At 34.1% G+C, this 26,950-nt stretch overlaps 1 protein-coding gene and 1 long non-coding RNA gene across 3 annotated transcripts; one reads left to right on the top strand and one right to left on the bottom strand.

Annotated features, from left to right (window-relative positions):
- Positions 1-16,227: 16,227 nt before the first annotated feature.
- On the bottom strand, positions 16,228-19,221 carry LOC147401561 (uncharacterized). The gene is made up of 2 exons (XM_086442878.1): positions 17,967-19,221; positions 16,228-17,636 (listed from the first exon to the last, which is right to left on the bottom strand). The coding sequence occupies exons 1-2, from the start codon at positions 19,134-19,136 to the stop codon at positions 16,545-16,547; spliced, it is 2,262 nt and encodes a 753-aa protein (XP_086299004.1). The 5' UTR covers positions 19,137-19,221; the 3' UTR covers positions 16,228-16,544.
- Positions 19,222-20,608: 1,387 nt separating this feature from the next.
- LOC147401560 (uncharacterized) lies at positions 20,609-22,024 on the top strand. 2 transcript variants are annotated; one of them, XR_015178214.1, is made up of 3 exons: positions 20,609-20,853; positions 20,961-21,068; positions 21,597-22,024. It is a non-coding gene; the product is annotated as an uncharacterized LOC147401560 (long non-coding RNA). The 2 variants fall into 2 exon arrangements; XR_015178213.1 differs by lacking the exon at positions 21,597-22,024 and adding an exon at positions 21,235-21,420.
- The last annotated feature ends 4,926 nt before the right edge of the window (positions 22,025-26,950 follow it).

Genomic DNA, 26,950 nt, shown 5'->3' with positions numbered 1-26,950 from the left:
CATAATAAAATATTAGTTCCTGATTTGTGGTTGGTCGCTGTTTACCACACTTACGGGACCATTTATCCAACTTAGACTGGTCGTTTGACTTGACCGTAAGCAATGGGTCTCTTTTCGATGTGTCATAACGTTCGACTACTATAGATTGTTAGTGATAACTGACTAATCATCTCCGTCTATGCCTATCAGGCGTGCATGTGATTTCCAAATATACAAACCATTCGTATACGACCACCTTTACATTACAAGTTCACTGGTAAAGATAGAGATGAATAAACTCGGATTCCAATTGTGACTCCACTCTCATACGCGTCCCATACCACGTATGAGCTTGGTGGTCCCTACTGTACATTCCAGAATAGTACACCACTCCGGATGATATGACGCACTATCTCTTCAGGCATTCACAAACTCTTCAACAGTTCACAAAATAGCTACATATATATTATTTTTATTTAAAAATAAAAGAGAAATAAACAATACAAGGTAGAGAATGGATGTCAAGTTTCCTACTATGCAAGTGTGGTCACCTGGCCTAAAATACATAACAGAACAAAAAAATAAACAGCGCATCGCGCTAATAGAAAGTAAATAAACATACAACCAATAACATTATCCCTAGATATCCGTTCACCAACTTACACACAACATAACAATGTAAAATGCAGACATCACCCCTCAGGTGTGACTTTGACATTTTACCATTTTATACTATTTTTCCCTTTTTTCGATTTTTACCGTTTTCAATCTTTCAAACAAAATACCCACTTTCTGATATTCATCAACTCAATTTGAGTTCATTGAATATTAAATTATTTTTTTAATTATGAAATTCATTTTTATCAATAACATTGAAAAATTATAAAACTTATATCAAAACGGGGTTCGAGTGGTGCACAAGACCCAACTGACAGAAATAACCCGACGAAATATCCTACCCACGTATAATTTGTTATAAAATATAATAAAACATATCAAATATACAAGTTCTGACGTGAATTTGAAATAACCAATTGAATTCTAAATTTTATAAACATATCACAAATTTTTGATAAAATCTTAAATGTAATTTTCACAATCTACAATACTAATAGAAATTGAGAGTTCCTTACAATCTCTGTGTGAAAGGATTGAAGTGCGTGCGAGGAAATTGAGACGATTGATGCAAAAATCGAGATGGATCGAAATTCGAAGCGGCTGATTTTTGAATATGACTCGGTGGTTTTGAAGATCTCGATGCCGTCGTCCTTTCTCCCTTCTGCAACGGAAAGACGATTTGACCCCTAAACAGACGAAATCCGAGGTCGAAGTTTCGAAACCCCCGTATATATATATAACTGATTTTTGATGATACGAGGTGAAAGAGAAGATGAAACGAAGAGATCTTGGGTGGGTTTTGTAAATGTCGAGGCTGCGGACTTTTTTCCCTTTTACGGCGGAAGTCGACAACGACCCGATCGCGACGGATCTGAGATTGAAAGTTGAAGAAAAAAATAATTATTTTTTAAAAAATGCTTTGGCTAGTTTTTTAACGTGTTTGCAAATGAATAGTGAAAAAAAAAATTATTTATATAAATTTTGGGACAAAATCGATATTTTTCTTATTGTTTTGATCGACAATAACTTGACCGTCCAGACTCCAAAAGTAACGAATGAATACTCTATTTCGTCTAATTTTTCGTTCTGGATCTAATGGTATAATCATTTTCTATAAATTCCGTCTCTAACAAAATTTACATTTTTGGCCTGAGGTGACCCCTAAAATTGACGTCATTTTTGTTTTTGACAACAATTCAATTTTCTGTGCTCTAAAAATGACAAATAAATAATCCATGTCCAATAATTTTTTGTTACGAACCCAATAATATGATTGAATCTTAAAAAATTTTACTTTAGCAAAAAGTCATTATTTTAACCTGGTCTGACTCAGTAATCGAGGATTTTGAAACTTTTATGTTCGGACTAGCATTTGAGCGTGCTTACAGGCTAAAGTATATTTTTCGATCATTTTGAATCAATGGTGAGATCAAATTCCATTAAAAATGATTATAAACACCCTAAAATTTTACCCTTAAATCCCACTTTTAGGATTTTCTCAAAATTCTACTATTTATTTTTCCTCAAGATACGAATCGAAAACTTGGGGTTTTACACATGCACACACGTACAATACGTATCTGAGTCACAAAAGAGTATGAAACCATCCATTTCAAAATTGAGAATCGCTTTTTCAGTACACCAAAACAATGCTCAATAACGTTTCTACACAATGAGTGATAATAATTGAACCACTCCTCCTTCATTCTTGGCTTATCTCCTCTACGAAAATCATGAATGTGATACCGTGTATTACGATCTGGTATAAGATATCCTCGTATATTTTGGTAACCTGCATCAACCATGTAATATTTCCTAAGACAATTAAATTTAAATTACCTTAATAGATATAAAAAATATAAAAAAATAAGAAAATAAAATAACGTTTCATTACCAACAGAAAGATATGGGAAATTCAAACTTGGATTACTAAGCGTAGATTGAAAGACTCGCCAATCATGTGCTGAACATGCTCATCTAACTAAAACAAAAGTAAACTACATGTCAAATGAACAAATAACCAAGACATTCTGTGTACATTCAGTCTTTCTTCCTAATCGAAATGTTATTTGTTTGTCAAATGGTATAACTACAGGTATATGAGTCTTGTCAATTGCACCCACGTAATTTTATTTCATTTAAAAGTAAACATTAAATAATTATTATGTTATTGATTATATTAATTCAAATATTAAATAAATAATTACCTTATGTGTAGACACCCCAATTTGAACGGGCCCACACTCGAAAGGGCCCAAAAATACTGATTTTTCAATAGGATTCGCCAACGGACCTCAAAGGCCCAAATCACTAAAAGGTGACTTTTTGATCAAACCGATGCCCCTAAGACCTCTTAATGATTTAGGAGGCCACCAAAAGGACTCGGCCTACCCTACGCTTTCCCAATATTTGCCGCACCATTCCCAAAATAAAAAATGATGAATTCTCAATAAAATTTATCGACGGACCCTAAAAAGCCTAATTTGCCAACACGTGGCATCTTAATCAAACCAATGATTTCAAAAATCACAAAAAAATAAATAAAATTAAAAAACGAGACTTGGGATGCCTACTACACCTATCCCTTCATCGTCTCACTTCCCAAATCCAAAAAGACCTTAAGACCACCTAAGACCCATAAATCCTCAACACTCACAAATTACATTTCTCACATTATCCTCTAACCTAAATCCAATCCCACACCATCTAAAAACCTAAAACCTACCCACCCTAAAAAATCCAATCCAAAATCACCCCAAACCAATTCATAAAACCCCTAACCTTTCCTAAAACCCAAGCCCAATGCCCCTAAGCCCAAACTCATATCCAATTCATATCTAACCTACAACCCTAACCCATAAACCACAACCCACATTAACCAATCACTCTTTTATCATCAAAAGATGACACATGTCATCACTTCCTCTCACCTCCCTCATCAAACCACCCACCCCATCACTTTTCTCTAAAACATTAACTACCCACATCACCTTTTTTCTAAAAAATCACATCAACCCACACCCTCCCCTAACCTACCCTCATAACTCCCTAACCCATATTCTGTCAAATCAAAACACCTCCAACCCACACCTCCCCCTAACCTATCATTATCATACATCTCCCTAATCTACCATCATCATTTCCTATAAGCCCATCTATACAACCTAAACCTACACTCATTCTCTCAAATCAAACACTCAACATCTCCCATCAATTAAATCTAAACCCCTAACATCCACACATCTTGTCACATATCACCATCTCCCTCACCCTCCCAACCACCTTCTTATACCCTCCATTCTCTTAAACTAAACACCACTCAATCAATCAACCACCATCTTAAACACCCATCATCTTACCTCACTAAACACTTCACCCAAATGGTTTGGGTAAGATCCAAATCATTTGCATCAAACACAATCCATTCACCCTCATTACATAATTACCCCTCTCCCAACTCCTAATTTCATACCCCATACCTTTGAAACATATGCCATTATCTACTTTCTCCCACTTTACCTCATTATATCCCTAAAATAACCCCTCAACATCTATAAATAGCCCTATTCTCATCCCAAAAATGGTTTCCAACTCTCACAAAAAATCTCTTAAAAGTCTCACAAAAATCACTCTACTCTCTACTCTCAACTCTCTACTCATCTCTTCACTACTCTCTCACACTAACCTCAAAAGAGTTACATTCTCATAACTCACCAAGGACTCAACTCAAGAAGACATAGAAAAAGAAGAAGGAAGGAGAGAAAAGAAAAGAAAACCTTGAAGCTTCAAGGTGGGTGCAACAAAAAATAACCCCCTTATCCTCTACCCTCTCCTCCTCCCTCTTCTATCATCCCCTCTTCTCTTCACTTTGTTTCAAATGGACTTGGGATGAATGGACCTCAAGGTAAATGATCCATTAGGATCATCTTTTTTAATGAGATGATCCTATGATCGAGTTGAAAATAAATCCCTACTTAGGGTACAAATGCACGACATGTGGCACATTATTTTTCAGTTTTTTTAAAATCAAAATGACCGAGTTGCGTAGAGGTTACCGTCACTTGGCAGGGAGAAAAGGGTGCTTAACACCTTTCTTTTTCTCCAATCAAGCCGCTTACCTGAATCCCTAGGTTTGATCAACCCCTTATCCATCGAGAGTCACTAAAATGCCAAAAATGTCATTTTTTGAAAAATGTACATCGGGTGACCATTCACACCCACTTACAACATGAATGGTGGCAACTCCAATTCTTAGTAGATGTGGTCGTCGTAATGATGAAATTCACGTATCTACATTATGTAGACAACCCATTTTCACACTCGCCTAATTAATCAACTCGTCAATCCGATTGCGAAGGTTCCCAATGATGTATGAATATTCTAATTTTTTATATTAGTTACTAGATATGTTTCAGAAATTCGGATGAGCTATTTCAAGCAAGCAAAACTCTAGAAATCACGCTATGCTAAGAAAATACGACACAAAAACATAGAAACCATCATTTTTCAAATAAAAAGAAGTTTTACGAGAAAAATCACTAAAAAATGACCAAATTATCAAATACCCCTCATATCAAAACATCCTTAAAGCCTACATTACAATTAAGAAATTCCTTTCGAATACATAAAATAACAAATTAGAAAATCAAATAAACGGTTTCGCTAAATTTTATCAAATTTGACAAAATTATAAAAACACCTCTCATAGGGTTCACGATCATTTCATGCCAAAATCCCATAAGTGAAACAAATCGATACTTCCGTTGAATTCCTTACGAAAAACTGATTTCAAAACATCAAAAAATAGCCTCTCAACCTAAAAGTCCTTTTTGAGAGCAAAACGATAATTTTTCGACCCTAAAATTTAAAATTTTGAAATTAATAATTAAAACATTAATTAATGTAAAGTGAAATATTAATTAAAAATTTTAAACAAATAAAACCAATTAATTAAGCCCATGGGCCAACTTTAAAGTGGTGGCACATTCATTTAAGTAGGGCCCACATAATATTTATAAAAGACCCTTCCATCTGGCGTCACAAAGAATTAAAAATATAATTAGGGGGGTTCTCCAAAAAACTTAAAAATATTCATTGTACATAAGAATTAAAACTCTAATTCAATAGACATAATTAAACCCTAATTAAACAACTTAATCTTATCTTGAAGAAACCTAATCAAATTGAAAAACTCCCAAAAAACGCTATAAAAAAAAGCCTCCATAACCTAAACTAGCAGGTCAAGAAAATCCTAGGAAAAAAGGCTAGAAACTCTCCCCAACTTTCCAAAACTCTAAATCTGAAGCCTCAAGTCCTTACCTAACATCAAAATCCAATTTTTTACTCAAAAAACACCTAGAAATCCTTTAAAAACACCTAAAAACCTTCAAAACACCCAAAAAAATTAGAAAATATTTAGTTCTAGGAGGAGAATAACTCATCTCGGAGATTGAAAGCAGATCTAATGGTAAAGACAAAAGTAGGAAGACTCACACGAGGAACGCTCTCCTCCAGTTATGAGGGAATCAACCATCGCAATCACCGAGGTAAATTAGGTTTTTTGTATTTTTTATTTTTTAGGTTATTTTTTGCAATGTAATTTTTTTTAGAATAATAGAGACTGGTGTTCGTCGAGCAGGATTGGTGCCTAACACCTTCCGATCTTATAACGTGATCCCCGGATCCTTTTTTTCATAGATTAGTATTTTTTATTGATTTTGAGTCATGTTTCGATTCCTAGATAGTAAAACTATGTGGCGACTCTCAAACACAAAAAATGGATCGCAGATCGAGGGCGTTTTCATCTTAAACCATGGAAATATCGTCGATCTGTTAATATTTTTGGTGGTGTGACATTCAAGTCAGGTATTTTTATTAAGTTATGGGCAAAACTATATAATGCTTGCAACACGTGATGAAAATATTGGCTTATCGTTTCATCAGAATGTTGGAATTTATCATGATTATTTCTATTCCTAACATTATGCTTAACTGTATATAAAAAAATTGTAATTTATTCTTCAACTTTTACTGCTCTACTATCTTGAAGTAATTCTCTATCTCTTATAAAATAACATAATTTATTAAAAACATACTTATCCATACGAAGATTGTCCTAGCAAAGCATTGGATTGCCTAAATTAAGTATTTATGTGACATATGCATCAATAGAAAGTAGTGAAATTCGACATGGTTCCTTCATACGTCGATTCCTTGTACGGTAGTAATGCCATAGTAAAATAAAAAAGAATTTTTTTTTCTTTGTGATATCATCCATCTGTTATTGCATATATGCAAATCACATGATTATAAACATATAACAATTAATAATCATCCAATCATATAGAGTTTAAATAAAAAAGTTAAACACAAACATTTTTATCAACCATAACGTAAAATTATTAAGTAAAAAATGCATATAAAATTTAATAAACTAAAATAATGTCTTCTAACAATTATGGTAATAAAAAAATAATAAATAATATCACTATTCTATTATAGTATTTAATAGAATTTGTAATCATAAATCTATCCTATTATCAGAAGATTGTTCATTACGAGATCCCATGAGCCTATTCAAACTTCATTTTAATCTATTCTGATGCAGACATGCGGTCAATATCTATCAATCCAACAAAAATCTCCCTATTAAAAGATTTTTTGAATAATTTGTCAATTAAAAATATCCATATTGGTCCACACCAATGTATGTCATGGAAAGTACTCAACAGGTTGATGCATGAGATAATAGAAGTGTCTTTTTTTGTATTCTACGTCATTTCTTATTTTTTTCAAATCCGCCTATATACTGTCAATCATCACACAAAGCATTCTATGGACTTCAACATTGCCCATTTTTACATTTCTTTTCGCATTCACACTTGTGGTAGAAGAGGGGTCAAAGTCACTCGATCTCTTATGACGTTTTCTAGGTATCTCTTCAATAGATTTTTTAACTTGATCAATTGAAGTATTTGGTGTTGACTCTTCATTCACATCATCAATATCTGCATCTAAACCATTAAGAAAAACACGATTATCTTACATGATTGAAGAAGACGTCTCGTTTGGGGTCATACAATATTTTACAGTTGCAACGGTTTCACCAAATATGTGGTCTAGCTCATCTTCGTACTCTAGTGCTTTATATCGAAATTAATTGGAATGTTTATTTAACTGATAAAAGATATAAAACATAATCAGAAAAAAAAATTAACTAACTCATTTAACTTAATTATCATATGAAAAAAAAAAATTATCAAAATATATGACTTTCATTGTTCATCAATTGCTTCAAAGGATCCCGTATTTACATCCCATCCTAATCCAGATTTCATCCTAAGATTTTTTTCATGCTTTCCATTTATCTTTTACGTTATCCCAACGATCCTTGTATTGAAGTTTAGTGTAAGATTGTTTTGACTTTTCTTAAAATATAGTTATAAAATAATCATGTCCTTTTGAGGTTATACCCCCTTCCCCTTTACCATATTTTTGAACTACTTCAACATAACATTCCACCCAAATTTTATGTATCGTTGAATCTCAATATGCCTTTACTGTTGGTTGACTAGATATTATATTGATAAAAACTACTAAACCAAAATTTAAATTTAAAAAAAAATTAAGAAAAAGAAAGTAATAAATTAATCCACACACAAATTTGTCTATGCATCAACCTGGTTAAGTTCTTGTTCAATTTATTTATAAACATGTAACCAATCACTCTAATTAAAATACTATAGTAAGACCAACTATGTTTTATGAAGCTGTCATCTTATGACCAATTCCATTATCTACAACTTCTGAAGAACATGAATAATAAGTATAACAAACCAATTTCTTTTAATTGAAGCCCATATAGCAAATATGTAAATCAATCGTTTTTTTTTTTGTGGTAAAGTCTATTTAGCAATTGGACAACCTACTCATAAATAAATATATATTACTTACTGAGCAAGCTTTCACTTGTTTGTATTAATGGAAGTTCAGAACCAAAGGCATGTTCATTATGATACCTAGATATTTCAAAATGTCCAGTTAACCCTTATTGGCATGTACAATACCGATTACCGATTTTTTGGCATTGAAATTTCCTTATTGTCTATTGTAATAGTTTGTTATTTTCTCAACTTCAGACACTTTTTTTGTTTATCTTGTCAACATAAGTGTGTAAACATTATATTAGAACAATTATGACTGGGAAAAACTTCAAAATATGGCATATGAACCCAAAATACGATACCTTGTGTGGACACGGGAATTTCATCATTTTGAAATATCCCTCCACTTTGAGGGATTTTGGAGTCGCCACCATTCAAATTTGGTAAAAGGGTGTGAATGATCACCGATGTCACATTTTTTGAAAACTATGTCATTTTAACATTTGATTACTCTCGTACGGATAAGGTACATGGTTCAACTATTGATTCTAGGTAAGGGGGTCCATTTATGGAGTAGGGAAGGTGTTAGGCACCCTACTCCATCCATCGTAGGTGGTAAACTCGGATTCGATCAATTTTTGAAAGTGAAAAAAAAAAATATGAAAGATATGTACCCTCAAATATGAGAAACTTTAAAGTGTGTTTGAACCATTGAGGGCACCCTTATTGAAAAAGGGGTCTTTTTGATGATTCAAACTATTATGGTGTGTGCAAAAGTGTAGAGAAAGGGGGATGAGTAGAAGAGGGGAGTTGAAGGGGGTATTCTTTTGTCTAAACCCACCTTGTTCCTATGTTGACTTTTTTTTATGAGTCTTCTTTTTGGATTTTCTTGACTTGTTTGAGAAGAAGTTGAGAATTGAAGGTTGAGAGTTGGAGGTAGTAGGGTGAGTTGAGAGGGAAAGGTTGAGAGAGTGATTTCTTTTTTTAATATTTTTGAGGGTTGGATATTGGATTTTTCATTAAGGGTTGTGAATGGAGAATGAAGGGGTTTTATAGGAGTTGGGGAGTTATTTTAGGAGTAATATGGGATGAAATGAGGGAAAATGGTAGAATGGTATGGAGTTTAAGAGAATGGTAAGAGTAAATTATGAGGGATTGGAGGGTATTTGTGTAAGAAGGTTAAATGAGTTATTTTACAATCCAAATGGGTTGGATCTTTCAACCCATTTGGGTTGAGTTTTAGGTGAAGGATAATAAATGGTGAGGATTGGGTGTAAGAAAGTAATGGATAGGTTGAGTGTTTGGGGAATGGTGTTTGGATTTAAGAGAATATGGGGTGTAGGAGGGTGGTTGATGATATTTTGGGAGGGTGTGGGAGATGATACCATATCTTAAAATGGGTAGAAATGAAAGGTTGAGATTTGTTGATGGGAGATGATGAATGTTTGATTTGAGAGGAGGGGTGTAGGTTTAGATTGTAGATGTGGGTTTTGTAGGGAATGATGAGGGTAGATTAGGGGGAGGTATGTGTTAAGGGTGTGGATAGATTATATTTTTTTAGAGAAAAGGTGATGGGTTGATGTGGGTAGATTAGGGGGAGGTATGGGTTAGGGGTGTGGGTAAATGATGTTTAGAGAAAAGGTGATGGGATAGGCTTGGGATGAGGAGGTGAGTTGGGGTGGTGACATGTGTCCCACCTTGATGATTGGGGTGATTAGTTGTGATGTTGGATTGGGTTGAGTTGGGTTTGGGTAATAAGGTGGGCTTGGGAAATGAGATGGGCTTTGGGCTTTGGTAATAGATTGGATTAAAGAATGGTTGGGTTTTAGGTGATGAGCTTAGGTTAGGTTAGGTTGAAGAGTGTAAAATAAGAATGGATTGGGCTTATATTGGGTTGAGTTTAGGAGTGAAGAAAAATGATTTGTGAGTAGGCTTGGACTATTTATTGAAAAAGAGAGGACTTTTGGAGGTTTGGGCTTTGAAGGCCCGATATGATTTTTGTTATCTTTTTGGGCATTTTTGCGTCGAGGGCCCGCTCAAATTTGGGAGTCTACACCTTGCTAAGAAAAGAAAACTAAAATATCAAGCACACTATCAAGATATCAGATGGTATAGTCATGTCCCTATCCGTATCCAAGGATTCAGGAAACAAGAAATATTCCCTTAATTCTTGGAATAGTGTGGTAGTGCCCTTGTCAACACTTTTACTTGGGAGTCTTTAGTCTAAATATCCAATTATAGCAATGATTAATAACATGAAATCAAAACAGGTGAAGGAAGGACTAGAATACTATTGGTCATTGTTTTCTTTATATTTGGGGTTGTTGGTTAAAACTGTGGTTGTAGAAGTTGAAACTTGTGCTAGATACTGTATTTATTTTCCTAAAAACATTCTCTTAACAAAACTCCTAAAATTTAAGTAAGCATTATTACTCACCAAAAAAATAAATAAATAACTTAAGCAAAATAATTCATTTACATAAAAATTTAACTTCATAAATCTACAATATAGTCCCTTTGTCAAAGGGAAGTGGGAATAAACCCACATTGCTAGCTGAGAAGGCTTTAACTAAACATAGATTTCTTTATTATGAGACAGACCACTCATCGTCCTGCATTAGAAAAATTAGAAGACTATTCAACATAGATGCCTAACTAGCACGAATATTACTAATGGAACACCCCTCTTACCCAGGACATAAAGAGACATGAGATCCTTGTTTTGAAGTTTATTTTATCAGTTCTTAGTTCACTTATGTCCATTTTCCATTCACATGAGTTGCAAAAACTAGGAATAAAAGAAGTCTATACAATTAGCTATCCAATATCCAGGACTCTTCTCTAATTTTCAGGTCACTTGTCTTCGTTTTTTTTTTAATTGGTAAGATGAAGTAACTATTTAGCTACTCTAAACTCTTACCTTTGTTAACTGTGAAATGCCCACGGACTTAAACACCAATTATTCAAATTTTGAGACTCTAATTGACTATCAAGTTTGATGATTTTGTATACATCCCATGTCACATAGATTAAAAAATTGCGGACTCTCTTAAGTTAAATATGAACACACTTAGATTTCTTAGGGAATATCTTCACATCTTAATGGTTCGTTGGACACTAAAATTTTCCAAGGAAAATTAAAGAACACGAAAGTGTTCACTTTTAAAAATAGAGAGCTTCTATTGTACACCAATTCATATATAAATCACCAAAGAATTGTTACAGTTGGCGTATCGTTAACAAAAATTGGTGTGGCAATCGTAACTTTCTTTTTTATTCTTCAATTCTTTGGTTATCTAATACCGAGATCTGGTTACAAATCGGAATAATGAAAACATGTTGACACAAGCCACCCTCCTTCACAAAGGACCAATCATTCCGATTTTAAATGCTTAAACTTAGTCTAAATTGATTGAATTGGATTAGAAAAATAAATTTCCGGAGAGAGATGCTTCTTCTTTCTTCAACATAAAAAATAGAGAGACAGACAAACAGATAGAGATAGATGGGGTTGCACCTGATAGGCTTTTTATAAAAAGTAAAAAAAAAATGATTTTTAAGGTTGGTTGTGTAAGGAGCGACTTGTGATCTGCAATAGTTGCTCCCTTATTTTATCTTCAAATTCTAATGACAACCCATACAATCGGTAACCAACCCATTATGATCAAAAGTATTATTAGTGGGTAGAGATTGGAGAGCAATTTGTCGACTGAAAATTAAAGTTGCTGAACATTGAAAAAAAAAAACAGAGGAGCAGTTGCTTACCTAACAGAGTTGTAGAGATGAAAATGGAAATAGAGGTTCTTGATTGTAAGATCAGAGAAAGAGAGAGAGAGAGATGGTGCCAAGTTTTTCTACTTTGTTTTTGTGAACCGTGTAATTTTGTGGAGGCTCGTTGAAGTATTGGTAGTCGAGAGAATCGATTGATTTTTCTAAATGAATCGACAACTAAAAAGAGTTCTTATCGATCCCAAACACTGAAGTTCCAAAAATGGAACGAATTCGACATGATTTTAACCGTGCAAAGTCTTTTCCAAACGGAGTATGAGAGTGTGCAAGTTTGTATGCATAGTGGACTTACAAATAAATGATCACCTCTAAGAGATCTTATTCTCTACCTCTTAAGCCATTGAAAATAAAGAAAATATTGCAATTAGGAATTTAAAATTGCCTTGGAGGGGAAACAAACTACATTACTTTATTTGTAAACTAAATGCTCACAAAAAGCTTATTATGAACTTATAGAGAGAGATTACCTATAGGAGATTTTACTCTCTACCCCAAGCATTAAACTATTAGATCTATAAGTTTACATTGCTTAGAATTGAAAGAAGATAAAAGTAAAAGTGCTTGAAATATAAAGAGTAGGGTTTAGATAGAAGTGGGGGAGTGAGAGGGGGATAATTACATGAAGAAAAACAGAAAATATGAACTCCCCACCTTGATATTTTTCTGCTTCTTCTTAGTTAAAGTTTCTTGGAAGTTTGAGGAAGGATTTGGGCCAAGTTTTGATAGGTTAGAAGACTTTGAAAAGAGATTTTGACAGAATTTTGGATCACTCTTGAGTTTCTTCTTATTTTGCTTTAAATGGTCTCCTATTTATAGGATTTTGGGAGACCCTTGGGGATAGATTTGTTCTAAATCCTAGAATTACCAATATTCTCACAAAAACCTCAATGAAATACACTAGATATCTTCATTCAAAATGTCCTCGATGAATTTTTACACCTCTACGAGTCTAACCAATCATGATTATCAATGGGCAAGAGTATAATTCAACTTAAAGTAAGAGAGAATTCTAAATGAAGGATAGAAGTGTCCTAATACCTTGACTTTAAATCAAACATGAGAGAATTGGGCCAGATGGCATGTAATTATGGATTTGAATTTTGGACCGAAATGTCATTTTCTTTAGCTAGTTCTCCAACAACCTATAGATAATCTAGTCTTTGTGCACAAATTCTAGAGGATTCTATAAGTTGAGCAAACTTGTCACAAACTATGGAATTTGGTCAAATTATCTTGAATCAAAGGAATTCTAGTAGGATTGAGGATAGGGTCAATGGGTGCAAGTATAACTTACATTTTCTTAGGCTAAAGAATATTTGGTTAAGGTAGTAATTACACTCATGTGGGGACCAATCTTTGACCAAAAGTCCTTGTTAAAAGAATTAGAGAATTACTTGAAAATTGTAGTAAGGAGATTATTAGAAGGCTGATAGAGAGATAAAAGAGGAAATTGAAAGGATTTCTTCAGGGAAAAGCCATTAAGGAGAGGGGTTTAAAGTGTAATTTCTCTTAAGAAAATTCGAACACACATGGGACTTAAACTGCCTAAGGTGAATTTCGGCCTGCCCAAAATTAAGCCTAACTGAACCTTAGGTTCATTCTATGCAAATATTAACCCTGGTTAAAACTTTTTTTTTTTTTTTGATCGATACCCTAGCTAAAACTTAGGTTCAACCAAACTAAAAAAATGGCCCAGCCGAAAGTAAGGTTCAACTAGGCTTGGAATTGCTCTGAAAATGGTCTGGGTCTCGATGGTTACTTGATTGTTGGTCTTAAATCTCTTGAAAACTCAACTTGGGTCAAGCCCATTCTCGAAATATTTTTAGTGCTTTCGGGCTAGGTCCAGGGCAAAATTGGGGTGTCTACGTAAGTAATAACACATTATTTGAATAAAACACTTACTTTAATGAGAAATTTTCTAAAACGGAGCACTATTGAATTTACTTTCAAAAATAGTAATTTAGCATTTTATCAAAACAAAAAATAATATGAAAAGTAAATTATTAAATTTTTATACCAAAAACACCCTTGAACATGATAGTAGAATTTATTTTTATACATAGTCAAAAGGATCCCATTGACACAACATATATATTTTTTTAAATTACTCAATGTCAACAAAATTCTATTAACATAAGACTAGAATTTATTTGTGTACATTGTCATCAAAAGGATCTCATTGACACAACATTTATTTTTAAAAAAATTACTTAATGTCAACAAGATTCTCTTGACATACGATTAAAATTTATTTTTGTACAGTGTCAAAAAAGATCCTATTGACTAAGAACATTTTTAAAAAATAAAATAAATACTCAATATCAAAAAGATCATCTAGCCATGAGATCAACAAAAAAAAAGTTTGTACAACGTCAAAAGAATCCCATTGACAAAAAACATTTAAAAATAAAATAAAATATGTATTTTTTATATAAAAAATTACTAATTTACTGTTCATATTATTATTATTTTTTTATTTTTATCATTTTGGCAAAAAAAAAATCTGAAAACAATAGGTTATTGTTTTCATAATTAAAGTTTACTAGTGCTCCGTTTTGGGAAGGGAAAATTATAAAAAAAAACTTAATAAAATAATTATTTCACAAAAAAAATCGAATTTATTGCAAATTACAAAAATGATAATAAACTGACCATTGAATTGTCGATTTATTTTCTCTCTTGATTATTTTTTTTAAAAATCGAAATTAAAAAAAAAAAAACGGCCATTGAATGACCGATTTTTTCTCTCTCCTCTTTCTCTCTTTTGATTATTTAAAAAAAAAAAAAAAAAAAAACGAATTTAAAAAAAAACATTAAATAGCCGATTTTTTTTCTCTCCTCTTTTTCTTTATAAAATAAATACATAAAAAAGCTTTGAAAAAATAAAAGAGCAAAAAAAAATAAAGGACTTACAAGGTGGAAATGATAAATAGCTTCCTTCTTTCGAAATTGGCTTATAAAGACCCTTTTAGATAATTAGGATTCTTGAAATTAAAACAACATCCAATAAACAACTGTCCTATAATGTAATAATAAAGAAAAATCAAAATCAAAATGTGTAAAAACACAAAGAACTTACTGTTTATTAAGGAAGAAGAGAGGGAAAGCAAAGCTATTCAAAAAATCAAGAAAGAGAAAGAGAAGAGAGAAAAAAATCAACTATTTAATGTTTTTTTAAAATTCATTTTTTTTAAACAATCAAGAAAGAGAAAGAGGAGGGAGAAAAAACCGACCATTCAATGGTCAATTTTTTTAAAAAAATCAAGAGAGAAAGAGGAGAGAAAAAACTAGTCATTCAATGGCCTTTTTTAAATAAAAAAAATTCGATTTTTTTAAAAAAATAATCAAGAAAGAGAAAGAAAAAGAGAAAGAGGAGAGAGAAAAAACCAGTTATTTAATAACCAATTTATTATCATTTTGGTAATTTACAATAAATTCGATTTTTTTTGTAAAATAATTGTTTTATTAGATTTTTTTTATAATTTTCCCTTTTGGGAATTATTTGATTTTCGAGGCATGTTTTGGTAAATTTGCCTAGTTTATATTTTAGTAATTTTCGTGTAGAACAATGTGTCTACTATCATATTTTTGGCTCTCTTAGTCTTGTGTGATCTTTAATACAATGACTAATGATAAAATGACACGCTGCACATAGACGGTCTGTATGCGGTTGACGAGGCAAGTGCACGAAACTGTAGATCCTTTTCCTTGGTTATCCCAAAGAAAAAAATCTATGGTTGTGCGCGCTTGCCACATCAACTGTACAGCGTGTTATTTTATCACAACTCTACCACAATATGTCTTGTGTACTTGATCATACATGTGAGCGACCAAACAAGTCTTGCCCTTGATCATATACTTGTGAGTTGTGGACCTTCATGGTGCCAAAAACTTAACATAAACGAGCAAATCTTGAAGATTCACTCTTTCAATAAATTTATATACCAGTGGTCATCTTCATTAGGAGGAAGATAGGGGTTCAGAACATTTCATCCAAATGGTTTGATTTTTAGCAAGACCATCAATATAAGCAATTGAGTAAAACAATTTTTTTAAGAAAATTATCATTCCCAAGAGTTCAAAACTAGAATTCTAAAAAATACAGATCATGTAGGTCAAGGATTCTTCAAGCCCATTTCCTTGAATCCTCGGATCAAACAGCATAAGTTGCAAGAAGTTTGATCTAGAGGGGCAAGGAGTCTTCTTGCCCATTCTTTTGGATCTTCAAATTCAAATCACGTATGCTCTTAAAAAATGTCAGTCCTTAAACAACCCTTATATTGAGCAATTGCGGTACCTCTCTGAACTCCAATCCGACGATGATGCTCCCTTACATGAAGCAGCTGCAGCAAAAGGCATTATGACACTACCTCTATCTCCAACCCGATGATGAGGGTCAACCTCTCTCTTCTTCCCACTCAGTGGTACTGAAGGCAAGGCAGTAATATTCCCAATGCTCCTCACTTTCCTTACCCCCATTTCAGCATCACATGCAGAAGCATCAGTGAAGACCTGCTTCTGACATCCTATCAGGCTCGGCTCCTCCATATAGCCTACAACCTCCTCTCCAGTATTTGACCTTGAAGACCAACGCTCGGTGGAATCTGCCGAATTGGGGTCCTGCAGAGAAGAAGAAGGAGAAACCCAATGCTGACCCACATAGCTGTTGCTACCCGAGGATTCCTGTTGCTCCGTCTCTCCTCCTCCCATTACTACACCCCTCCTCAGAGTGACATACTTGTGGAGGCTCGGCTCCAATAGATCATTGCTCACAAACACCTCAGATTCCACGAAAGGGTCCTTGGCATCGGATCTCCTCTTCCCAAGATGATGGGCACTGGAAGAGGCAGTATTGTTATTCTTCTTGTTAGATTGACCTACTACTTCCAAATTTGTGTCTCGAGAGAAAGCAGAAGAAGAGAGATTATTGGAACTGGTACAAGAGTTGAGATCAGCCACGGCTTCAAGTATGGAGCAGGCCTTAGTGACACAAGGTGGGAGAGAAAAAGTAGTAGTAGTAGTAGCAGTGTTCTGTTGGTGGAAGTTGTGGATATCTTCCAATAGCAATGAAGCATAAGACGTAGGATTGAGTAGAGTATCAGGGTTGAAACCCAAAGTCAGATCAAGGTCTCTAGACCTCCTAGAAGACCTGCTTCTTGTTATACTTTGGGAGGGTCTAAGGTTTTCGGTTCCGGCCACTACGGTGGTAATCTCACTGTTCTTTATTGGAAGAACTTTAGCTTCTATGGGTTCTTGCACGATTTGTTGTTGCTTCGTTGCTCCGCAATTCACAACAGTCTCTTGTTGACTGTTGTTGTTGTTGTTGGGTGGAAGTTCCTCGACTCTACTTTTTATCTCATCTGGCTTCTGCAATTAAGGAATTTTTTTTCACAAATAATAACAAGTTGTAAGTAAAAATGGAGATTTTATCTTCAATTGGGATGGGATTCGATGTATTTCTAGTGAGTAGCGTCATATCTGTAAGGTTTTGCTAGGTTGGTCACCTCGACTGGCCTAGTGTTGTTATTAATGAAATGCTATTTATCAAAAAGAAAAAAAAAAAAAGTAAAAATGGAGATGCTGGAGTCCAGAGATCACCAAAATCTCAACTTGGGGCAAGAAGTAAGAAATCTAGGTATGGTATAGATTAGATACAAAAAATAAAAATTATAATTGTGAATGTTAGCTATAATTTACCTGGAAGGGCTTCTTTGTTATTCCTTGGATGGGTTCCTTGATCTTCTGTGCCTTGTTGGTGCTGATGTGATGGTCCTGAGATTTCAATGTAATTTGTACACAGTTATCGTCAATCTCACTCATGGGGTTTCTTCTGTACGGAGACTGTTCTGCTTTTCTTGAAGAGTTTCGGCTAAGGGAGACAACTTGCTGATGATGGTTGGAATTTTCATTAGAAGAAGGTCTAGTATTCGCAGCAGGGGACTTGGATCGAGGTGACGCTGCAGTCCTGAGACCTACCACCTCACCACTTCTCTTAATGGAAACCCTTTTGATGGCGGTGGTCGTGGTTGCAGATTCGATGTTTTTATCTCTAGTGGAGACTGAAGCAGGGACCGAAACCATCTTTCCAGGTCTAGATTTGTCTGTGGCGGTGGCAGTGGCAGATAAAGTTTCGGATCTTGCAGGAGATCGACTTGACCTTCTGCTACCACCATTGTTTCTCTTCCTCTCTTCTTGATGATCTCTAGAAGAAGAAGAAGAGCGATCCCTACTACCCGAACGCTTGTAATCGGAATCTTTCTTTTCCCTGCTTGGAGTTCTTCTGTGAGAAGGTCTAGAATGATGTTGTTGGTATTTGTCATCTTCTTCATCATCGCAACTCTTTTTGTTGTTTTCGGCTGAGGCATCATAGTAGTACTCGTTATCGAAGTCGTAGCTCCTCTTGGAACCAGAGTATTTATGGCCACCACCACCACCACCACCAGCAGAAGCAGCTGCCTTTCCAGATGAGCTTCGACTAAGCCGACCACATTGTATTAAGATGGCATCTACTTCTTCTTTGGTGCAACTAGACGTCCTTACTACTACGGGAGCAGCTGTTGCTGTTACTACTATGCTGCTGCTGCTATTAACAACAACTGTGGCCGCAGAAGAGGAGGAATCCTCTAATTTAGGATTAGTTGGACAAGTATTATTACCTTTCTCTTCAGGGTGTGGGTGTGGGTGTGGGTGTTTTTCGTAGCTTTTCCTTTGTTTGATAACAAATATCTCCTTTTTTATGGTTTCTTCGGCTTGTGGGATCTTCTTCTGTTCCTCTAATTTAGGTTGGGAGATTGGATCTGGAGGTGGAGTTGCAACAGCAGAAGTAATAGAACAAGGAGAACTCTTCTTGCTCAAACAACTACCCATGGTGGTGGGTGGGTGAAAGGAGAGAGAGAGAAAGAGATTTGGGTAAGACTGAACAGCGAGAATGAAAAAATAAGAAAAAAGGCAAAAAGAAAAGGGAGAATTGAAAATTCAAATTTTCATAAACGGGCGGGCTATCTGTTTTCGAGATAAAAGAGCCGTTAGACCATCGTTAGCTGTCCGTTAGTCAGAAGTCCAAATTCTTCTCTAACGGCTACATTTAATTATAACGACAAATAATTGTCTGAAGTCGACCGTTGTGACCATGTGCCACCTCGGAGAAACTGATTAGGCAAGTATGTGTCTAGCAATTGGGCCTGCTAGAGCCCACAAAGGTAGGGTCACGTTTAAATATTTTTAGGAAAAATTATTAAAAAAATTAATTCACAAAAAAAAATTAAATTTTTTAAAGATTATCAATGAGAATCATTTTCAACTGTTTAAGGGTCAAAAATTTTCTCTCTCTTCTCATGTATTTTTAATAATAAAAAATTAGAGAGAGAAAATTTTGACTATTTTCTCCAATTAAGATCAAGATCTCATGATCACGATCACAATATGAAAGAGAAAAATAGTTCTCATCAAGATCAAGATCATGATCTTAATCAACATGATCAAGATTTTGAGATCTTAATTGGAGAGAGAAAATTAAAGAGAAATATTGGAGGGTCGAAAATTTTCTCTCTCCAAATTTTTTATTACTAAAAATGCATGAGAGGAGAGAAAATTATTTTCGGCCATTAAATAGTCGAAAATGGTTCCCATCGATAATTTTTTTTAAATTTGATTCATTTTGCAAATAAATTTTTTTTATATAATAATTTTCTCATTTTTTTATGCTCATTTTGACCCTAACCAAACATGATCCAACCCCACCCGATTATATTATATATTGGTATATTATAGTGTTAGATGTATCATTTTTGTGAAAAATAACAAGTTAAACTATCTATGACCATTTTTCAACAAAGATGGACATTGAGCTCTTATTTTCATCAAAAATAACATGAAATTTCCAAAATGTCAAATAGGTAGGGATTTCCAATATTTGAAACAGCTTAAGAAGGGCAACACACCTACATTACATCTTCTAAGACAAATGCAACTACTTCTTTAGGGAAATTTAGAATCACCATTGAGGTTGATTTAAATGATTTTTGTTTGGAGCTTACAGGCAAAACAAATATATATATATATGGCGATAGTTCGACGGACGTCTTAGAAACCGGCTGAGAAGCCCATGGTTTTTGTTCGTTGGATTTATAGAAAATAACGGCTGAGAACGCGTCAGACATCATTCCAAATTAGAAATTGATTTTATAAGTTTTTATAAAAACTCCCTCATTTTTTGCTTTTTTTTTGAAAACTAAACCAAATAACTCTCTCTTTCTATTAATCTTCTCTCTTGATAGAAAACCCCACTCTCGACAGAAAACGCAACTCTCTTCTCTCTCGATCGACTGATCTTAAGAGAACGAATATCACGCTCTCTCTCTCTCTCGAAACCCCTATAAACCCATCAAAGTTTCTTCTTCATCTTCTCCTTCTTCTCTTAGCTCTTCTTCTCTACAATCCATCGAAGATCTCCCACCAAAGCTTCAAGAGATCGTAAAAATCTTCCAATCGGTAAGAGAACCCAAAGCAAAGTACGAGCAACTACATTAATATCTCTCTCGATCGACGATTTCAAAGAACCCGAACAATTTTGGTTCTCGTAGAGGTGACCTTCAATCCCGAATTTTTTACATAAAAAAAATTGATTTTAGCTTGGTTTTATCCATTCCTGAGTATTTTTGGGTTTGATCGTTAATGCATTTTTATATTTAGATGGATGAACATGGGTTGGAGTTATTGTGTATGAGGGGGAAACCATCTGTTGGATTGTATCGCAAATGCTCCTCAGTCTTTGTTGACTGGGATGAATCTTTCCTTTCTGTAAGCCTCAATCCTTGTTTTTTTCTTAGTTTTAGTGAATTTGTGAGATTTTATCATACGAATGTGAACTTTTATACTGATATAGTATTTGTCACATTTCATACATTTTTACTGCTTAATCCTTGAGTAATTTTCTCATCTACGCACTTTATCCCACTGTGTGCAGCAACTAGATATTACATTTAGGCGGGACCCAACAATGTGTAATGATGGGTTTGAGCTTTTATATTGATGGTTCTGTGGACATTGGTCTTGCGGGTGTAGGTGGTCTGATGGTTATGTGGACATTGATTACATGATTCAAGGTTCAAATAAAATTTGTTGTAGTTATTTGGATTGAGGTCCAAATATAATTTTTGGCACTTTATTCTGTAGATAAGCAATGTCTTTTATAATTTTAAGAACTATTTTGATCTAATTTACTACTCTTTTGATCTTGCATGCTTTCTCTTTAGTTATTAGCAAATTATCTGCTTTAGTTGATAGTCAAATGATCAATTCTCTTCATGTTTTGTACTCCTTGATTAGGACTCCTTCAAGTAATTATCAAGGGTGCTAGTGCTGATGCTGTTGTTCTATTGAGTGAGTGTTGTTCTGCTGTTCTGTTGGGTGTTGGTGATGCTTTGGCAAAATGATTGGGTGTTGGTAGTGCTGTGGCAAGAGTAAATGATGACTCAAAAATGCTACAAGCACAAGAAAGTAGATTCCTTGCAGGAATTACAATGGGCCTATTTTCATTTTTTGAATGGGTTATTGCTTTGTAAGATGTCAAAACACTTGGGTTAAGCTGGGATGTCAAAACAATTGGTTGGAGTGATACTTTATGTACATTCTGAAATCTGTATAGTTGTTGCAGACTTCCATAGGCTTTAAGCCACTTTCAGATGGTATTTATATAGGCTTTAAGCCCTTTCATATGGGTTGTGTCAAGCTGCACATATTGACTACAACTTTTAGATGGGTTTTGTCAGATGTTTGTTTTAGTTTAAGTTAAATTTGGATTTTAGATTATTTTTTTTATTGTGTTTGATTCCTTGATTATTGAAAAGAATAATCTTGGGTGATTCATCCATTGTCATCTTGAGTGAACTGTTTGATTTGTATACAAGAGGAGGCACACTATTTTAAGGATCCAAATGACTGATATTTAGGTGTCACATAAGGTCTGAGTTGATTTAGTGTCAAAGAGGTAAAATTATGCTATCTTTTACCAGCTTTAAGATGATTGAAGTTGGTGTGGTAATATAATCTCTTTTTATTTATTGCTAAAGTTATTTGGGTATGTATGCATGCACCAAGATATGGTTGGATACATGGATCCATGGATTGAGATCAAAAATCTCTTAATTGTCTTCTCCAAGTTCTAAATTCAGCTTGGGATCATGGATTGACCATAGCTGGTCAGAACCAACTGACATGTTATGAGAAACAAAACTCTACTTCTCAGAGTTGGATTTATTCATCAAATGCATGCATGGTAACAACTTACCTCAAGTGAAATTAACTCGTTTAATTCAATGGGTATAACTTAGGTTGAAAGTATATATTTGTATAACTCTGTGTGTGTGGTTACGAAAAATTGCACCCCATTTGCCTTATCTATGATCATTATGTTTACATCTTATCCCAAGCATACCTACTTACCTCAAGTGTTCTTTTAATATTACAACTCTCTTGGCATCTCACAAACCTGGGTATACAATCATTTTTTTACGATATTTTCTTTTATAAGTACCCATAAGGTCGACATTAGGTAGCCGATGTATGGCACGAACAAGCACCATATGGCATTCACATGGTCCCTGATTCTTACCCCCCGTTTTTTATTAAGTACATAAGTACATATTTCCTTTAGTTAGTGGTCGATGGACCAAGGCAGATTTTAACCCAAGACCTGTAGACTTGTTAGTCTTTACTAACTCAGCAATATGTCTGACATCCTCAAAGAGATTTCTCAAAGTGGTAGAAAACCTCCACATTTACTACCGTGGATGAATCACCAAAGATTTATTCTTTTCAATAATCAAGGAATCAAACACAATAAAAAAAATAATCTAAAATCCAAATTTAACTTAAACTAAAACAAACAAACATCTGACAAACCCATCTAAAAGTTGTAGTCAATATGTGCAGCTTGACACAACCCATATGAAAGGGCTTAAAGCCTATATAAATACCATCTGAAAGTGGCTTAAAGCCTATGGAAGTCTGCAACAACTATATAGATTTCAGAATTTACATAAAGTATCACTCCAACCAATTGTTTTGACATCTTACAAAGCAATAACCCATTCAAAAAATGAAAATAGGCCCATTGTAATTCCTGCAAGGAATCTACTTTCTTGTGCTTATAGCATCTTTAAGTCATCATCTACTCTTGCCACAGCACCACCAACACCCAATCCTTTTACCAAAGCATCACCAACACCCAACAGAACAACAGAACAACACTCACTCAATAGAACAACAGCATCAGCACCAGCACCCTTGATAATTACTTTAAGGAGTCCTAATCAAGGAGTACAAAACATGAAGATAATTGATCATTTGACTATCAACTAAAGCAGATAATTTGCCAATAACTAAAGAGAAAGCATGCAAGATCAAAAGAGTAGTAACATAAATCAAAACAGTTCTTAAAATTATAAAAGACATTGCTTATCTACAGAATAAAGTGTTAAAAATTATATTTGGACCTCAATCCAAATAACTACAACAAATTTTGTTTGAACCTTGAACCATGTAATCAATGTCCACATAACCATCAAACCACTTACACCCGCAAGACCAATGTCCACATAACCATCAAACCACTTATAAAATCGATTTCTAATTTGGAATGACGTCTGACGCGTTCGCAGCTGTTATTTTCTATAAATCCAACAAACGAAAATCATGGGTTTCTTAGCCGGGTTCTAAGACGTCCGTCGAACTGTCCCCAATCTTAAATATTAGAAAAAAAAAATAGTAATTTAACATTTTGCTCATAATGTTGTTATTTGTAAATGAATCACATATATATCAGTGCTATAAATCATCGAACTTGAATATATATTGATAATTGAAACTAATGAAAATTTTAATATTTTATTCAATCTTGAAATTCTCTCTCTCTAACTATATATATATATGGATTAGGATCCATATACACATAAAGCTACTCATAAAGCTACAACGTGTTTTGTTTTATATGGGCAAAAATGTTTAGAATGGGCTGATTTTTTGTGAGGATGATCTCTATGGTGAGGAGATCATCCTTGCCAAAAATCAGCCCATTATGAAACTTCTAGCCCCATGTTTACAAGTTGAAAAATTTTAGACCATCCAATTTTTGTAAATCACTTTTGATGGGGTTAGAAGTTTTGGAGTGTCTACAGAACCCCACCCTATATATATATTCGATGGACGTCTTAGAAACCGGCTGAGAAACCCATGATTTTCGTTCGTTGGATTTATAGAAAATAACGGCTGAGAACGCGTCAGACGTCATTCCAAATTAGAAATCGATTTTATAAGTTTTTTATAAAAACTCCCTCGTTTTTTGCTTTTTTTTTAAAACTAAACCAAATAACTCTCTGTTTCTATTAATCTTCTATCTCGATAGAAAACCTACTCTCGACAGAAAACCTAACACTCTTCTCTCTCGATCGACTGATCCTAAGAGAACGAATATCACGCTCTCTCTCTCTCTCTCGAAACCCCTATAAACCCATCAAAGCTTCTTCTTCATCTTTTCCTTCTTCTGTTATCTCTTCTTCTCTGCAATCCATCGAATATCTCCCACTAAAGCTTCAAGAGATCATAAAACTCTTCCAATCGGTAAGAGAACCCAAAGAGAAGTACGAGCAACTACATTAATCCATATATATATATATATATATATATATATGGATTAGGATCCGTATACACATAAAGCTACTCATAAAGCTACAACGTGTTTTGTCTTATATGGGAAAAAATGTTTGGAATGGGCTGATTTTTTGTGAGGATGATCTCTATGATGAGGAGATCATCCTTGCCAAAAATCAGCCCATTATGAAACTTCTAGCCCCATGTTTACAAGTTGAAAAATTTTAGACCGTCCAATTTTTGTAAATCACTTTTGATGGGGTTAGAAGTTTTGGAATGGAATGATTTTTTGTAATGATGGTCCCCTCACCATAGAGATCATCCTTACAAAAAATTAGCCCATTCCGAACCTTTTTAACCATATAAGACAAAAACGTTGTAACTTTATGAGTAGTTTTATGTGTCTACAGAACCCACCCTATATATATATATATATATATAAGATCATCATTACAAAAAATCATTCCATTCCAAAACTTCTAACCCCATCAAAAGTGATTTACAAAAATTGGACGGTCTAAAATTTTTCAACTTGTAAACATGGGGTTAGAAGTTTCATAATGGGCTGATTTTTGGCAAGGATGATCTCCTCACCATAGATATCATCCTCACAAAAAATCAGTCCATTCCAAACATTTTTTCCCATATAATACAAAACACGTTGTAGCTTTATGAGTAGCTTTATGTGTATACGGAACCTAATCCATATATATATATATATATGGATTAATGTAGTTGCTCGTACTTCTCTTTGGGTTCTCTTACCGATTGGAAGAGTTTTATGATCTCTTGAAGCTTTGGTGGGAGATATTCGATGGATTGCAGAGAAGAAGAGATAACAGAAGAAGGAAAAGATGAAGAAGAAGCTTTGATGGGTTTATAGGGGTTTCGAGAGGATCGAGAGAGAGCGTGATATTCGTTCTCTTAGGATCAGTCGATCGAGAGAGAAGAGTGTTAGGTTTTCTGTCGAGAGTAGGTTTTCTATCGAGATAGAAGATTAATAGAAACAGAGAGTTATTTGGTTTAGTTTAAAAAAAAAAAAAAAAACGAGGGAGTTTTTATAAAAAACTTATAAAATCGATTTCTAATTTGGAATGACGTCTGACGCGTTCTCAGCCGTTATTTTCTATAAATCCAACGAACGAAAATCATGGGTTTCTCAGCCGGTTTCTAAGACGTCCATCGAATATATATATAGGGTGGGGTTCTGTAGACACTTAAAAACTTCTAACCCCATCAAAAGTGATTTACAAAAATTGGATGGTCTAAAATTTTTCAACTTGTAAACATGGGGCTAGAAGTTTCATAATGGGCTGATTTTTGGCAAGGATGATCTCCTCACCATAGAGATCATCCTCACAAAAAATCAGCCCATTCTAAACATTTTTTCCCATATAAAACAAAACACGTTGTAGCTTTATGAGTAGCTTTATGTGTATACGGATCCTAATCCATATATATATATGGGTCACGTTCCTAAGACTCATATGGAGACTCACATTGCGACACACCGTTTTGTCTTATATGGGAAAAAATGTTTGGAATGAGCTGATTTTTTGTGAGGATGATCTCTGTGATGAGGGGATCATCCTGGCAAAAAATCATCCCATTCCAAAACTTCTAACCCCATCAAAATTGATTTACAAAAATTGGACGGTCTATAATTTTTCAACAAAAATTGGACGGTCTAGAAGTTTCATAATGAGCTGATTTTTGGCAAGGATGATCTCATCACCATAGAGATCATCCTCACAAAAAATCAGCCCATTCCAAATATTTTTGCCATATAAGACAAAACGGTGTGTGCAATCGCAATGTGAGTCCCAATATGAGTCTTAGGAACGCTGTTCTATATATATATATATATATATATATATATATATAGTTAGAGAGAGAGAATTTCAAGATTGAATAAAATATTAAAATTTTCATTAGTTTCAATTATCAATATATATTCAAGTTCGATGATTTATAGCACTGATATATATGTGTTTCATTGACAAATAACAACATTATGAGCAAAATGTTAAATT

This window comes from Akebia trifoliata, chromosome 5 (genome assembly GCF_017979445.1).
Source record: "Akebia trifoliata isolate Shusen 1 chromosome 5, ASM1797944v1, whole genome shotgun sequence".
Lineage (NCBI taxonomy): Eukaryota > Viridiplantae > Streptophyta > Magnoliopsida > Ranunculales > Lardizabalaceae > Akebia > Akebia trifoliata.
This window is presented reverse-complemented; position numbering and strand designations above follow the sequence as displayed.

Coding starts and splice junctions, on each gene's coding strand:
- LOC147401561 (XM_086442878.1), bottom strand. CDS start 19,136: ATGGGTAGTTGTTTGAGCAAGAAGAGTTCTCCTTGTTCTATTACTTCT. Junction 17,637..17,966: donor TAACAAAGAAGCCCTTCCAG/GTAAATTATAGC, acceptor CCTTAATTGCAG/AAGCCAGATGAGATAAAAAG.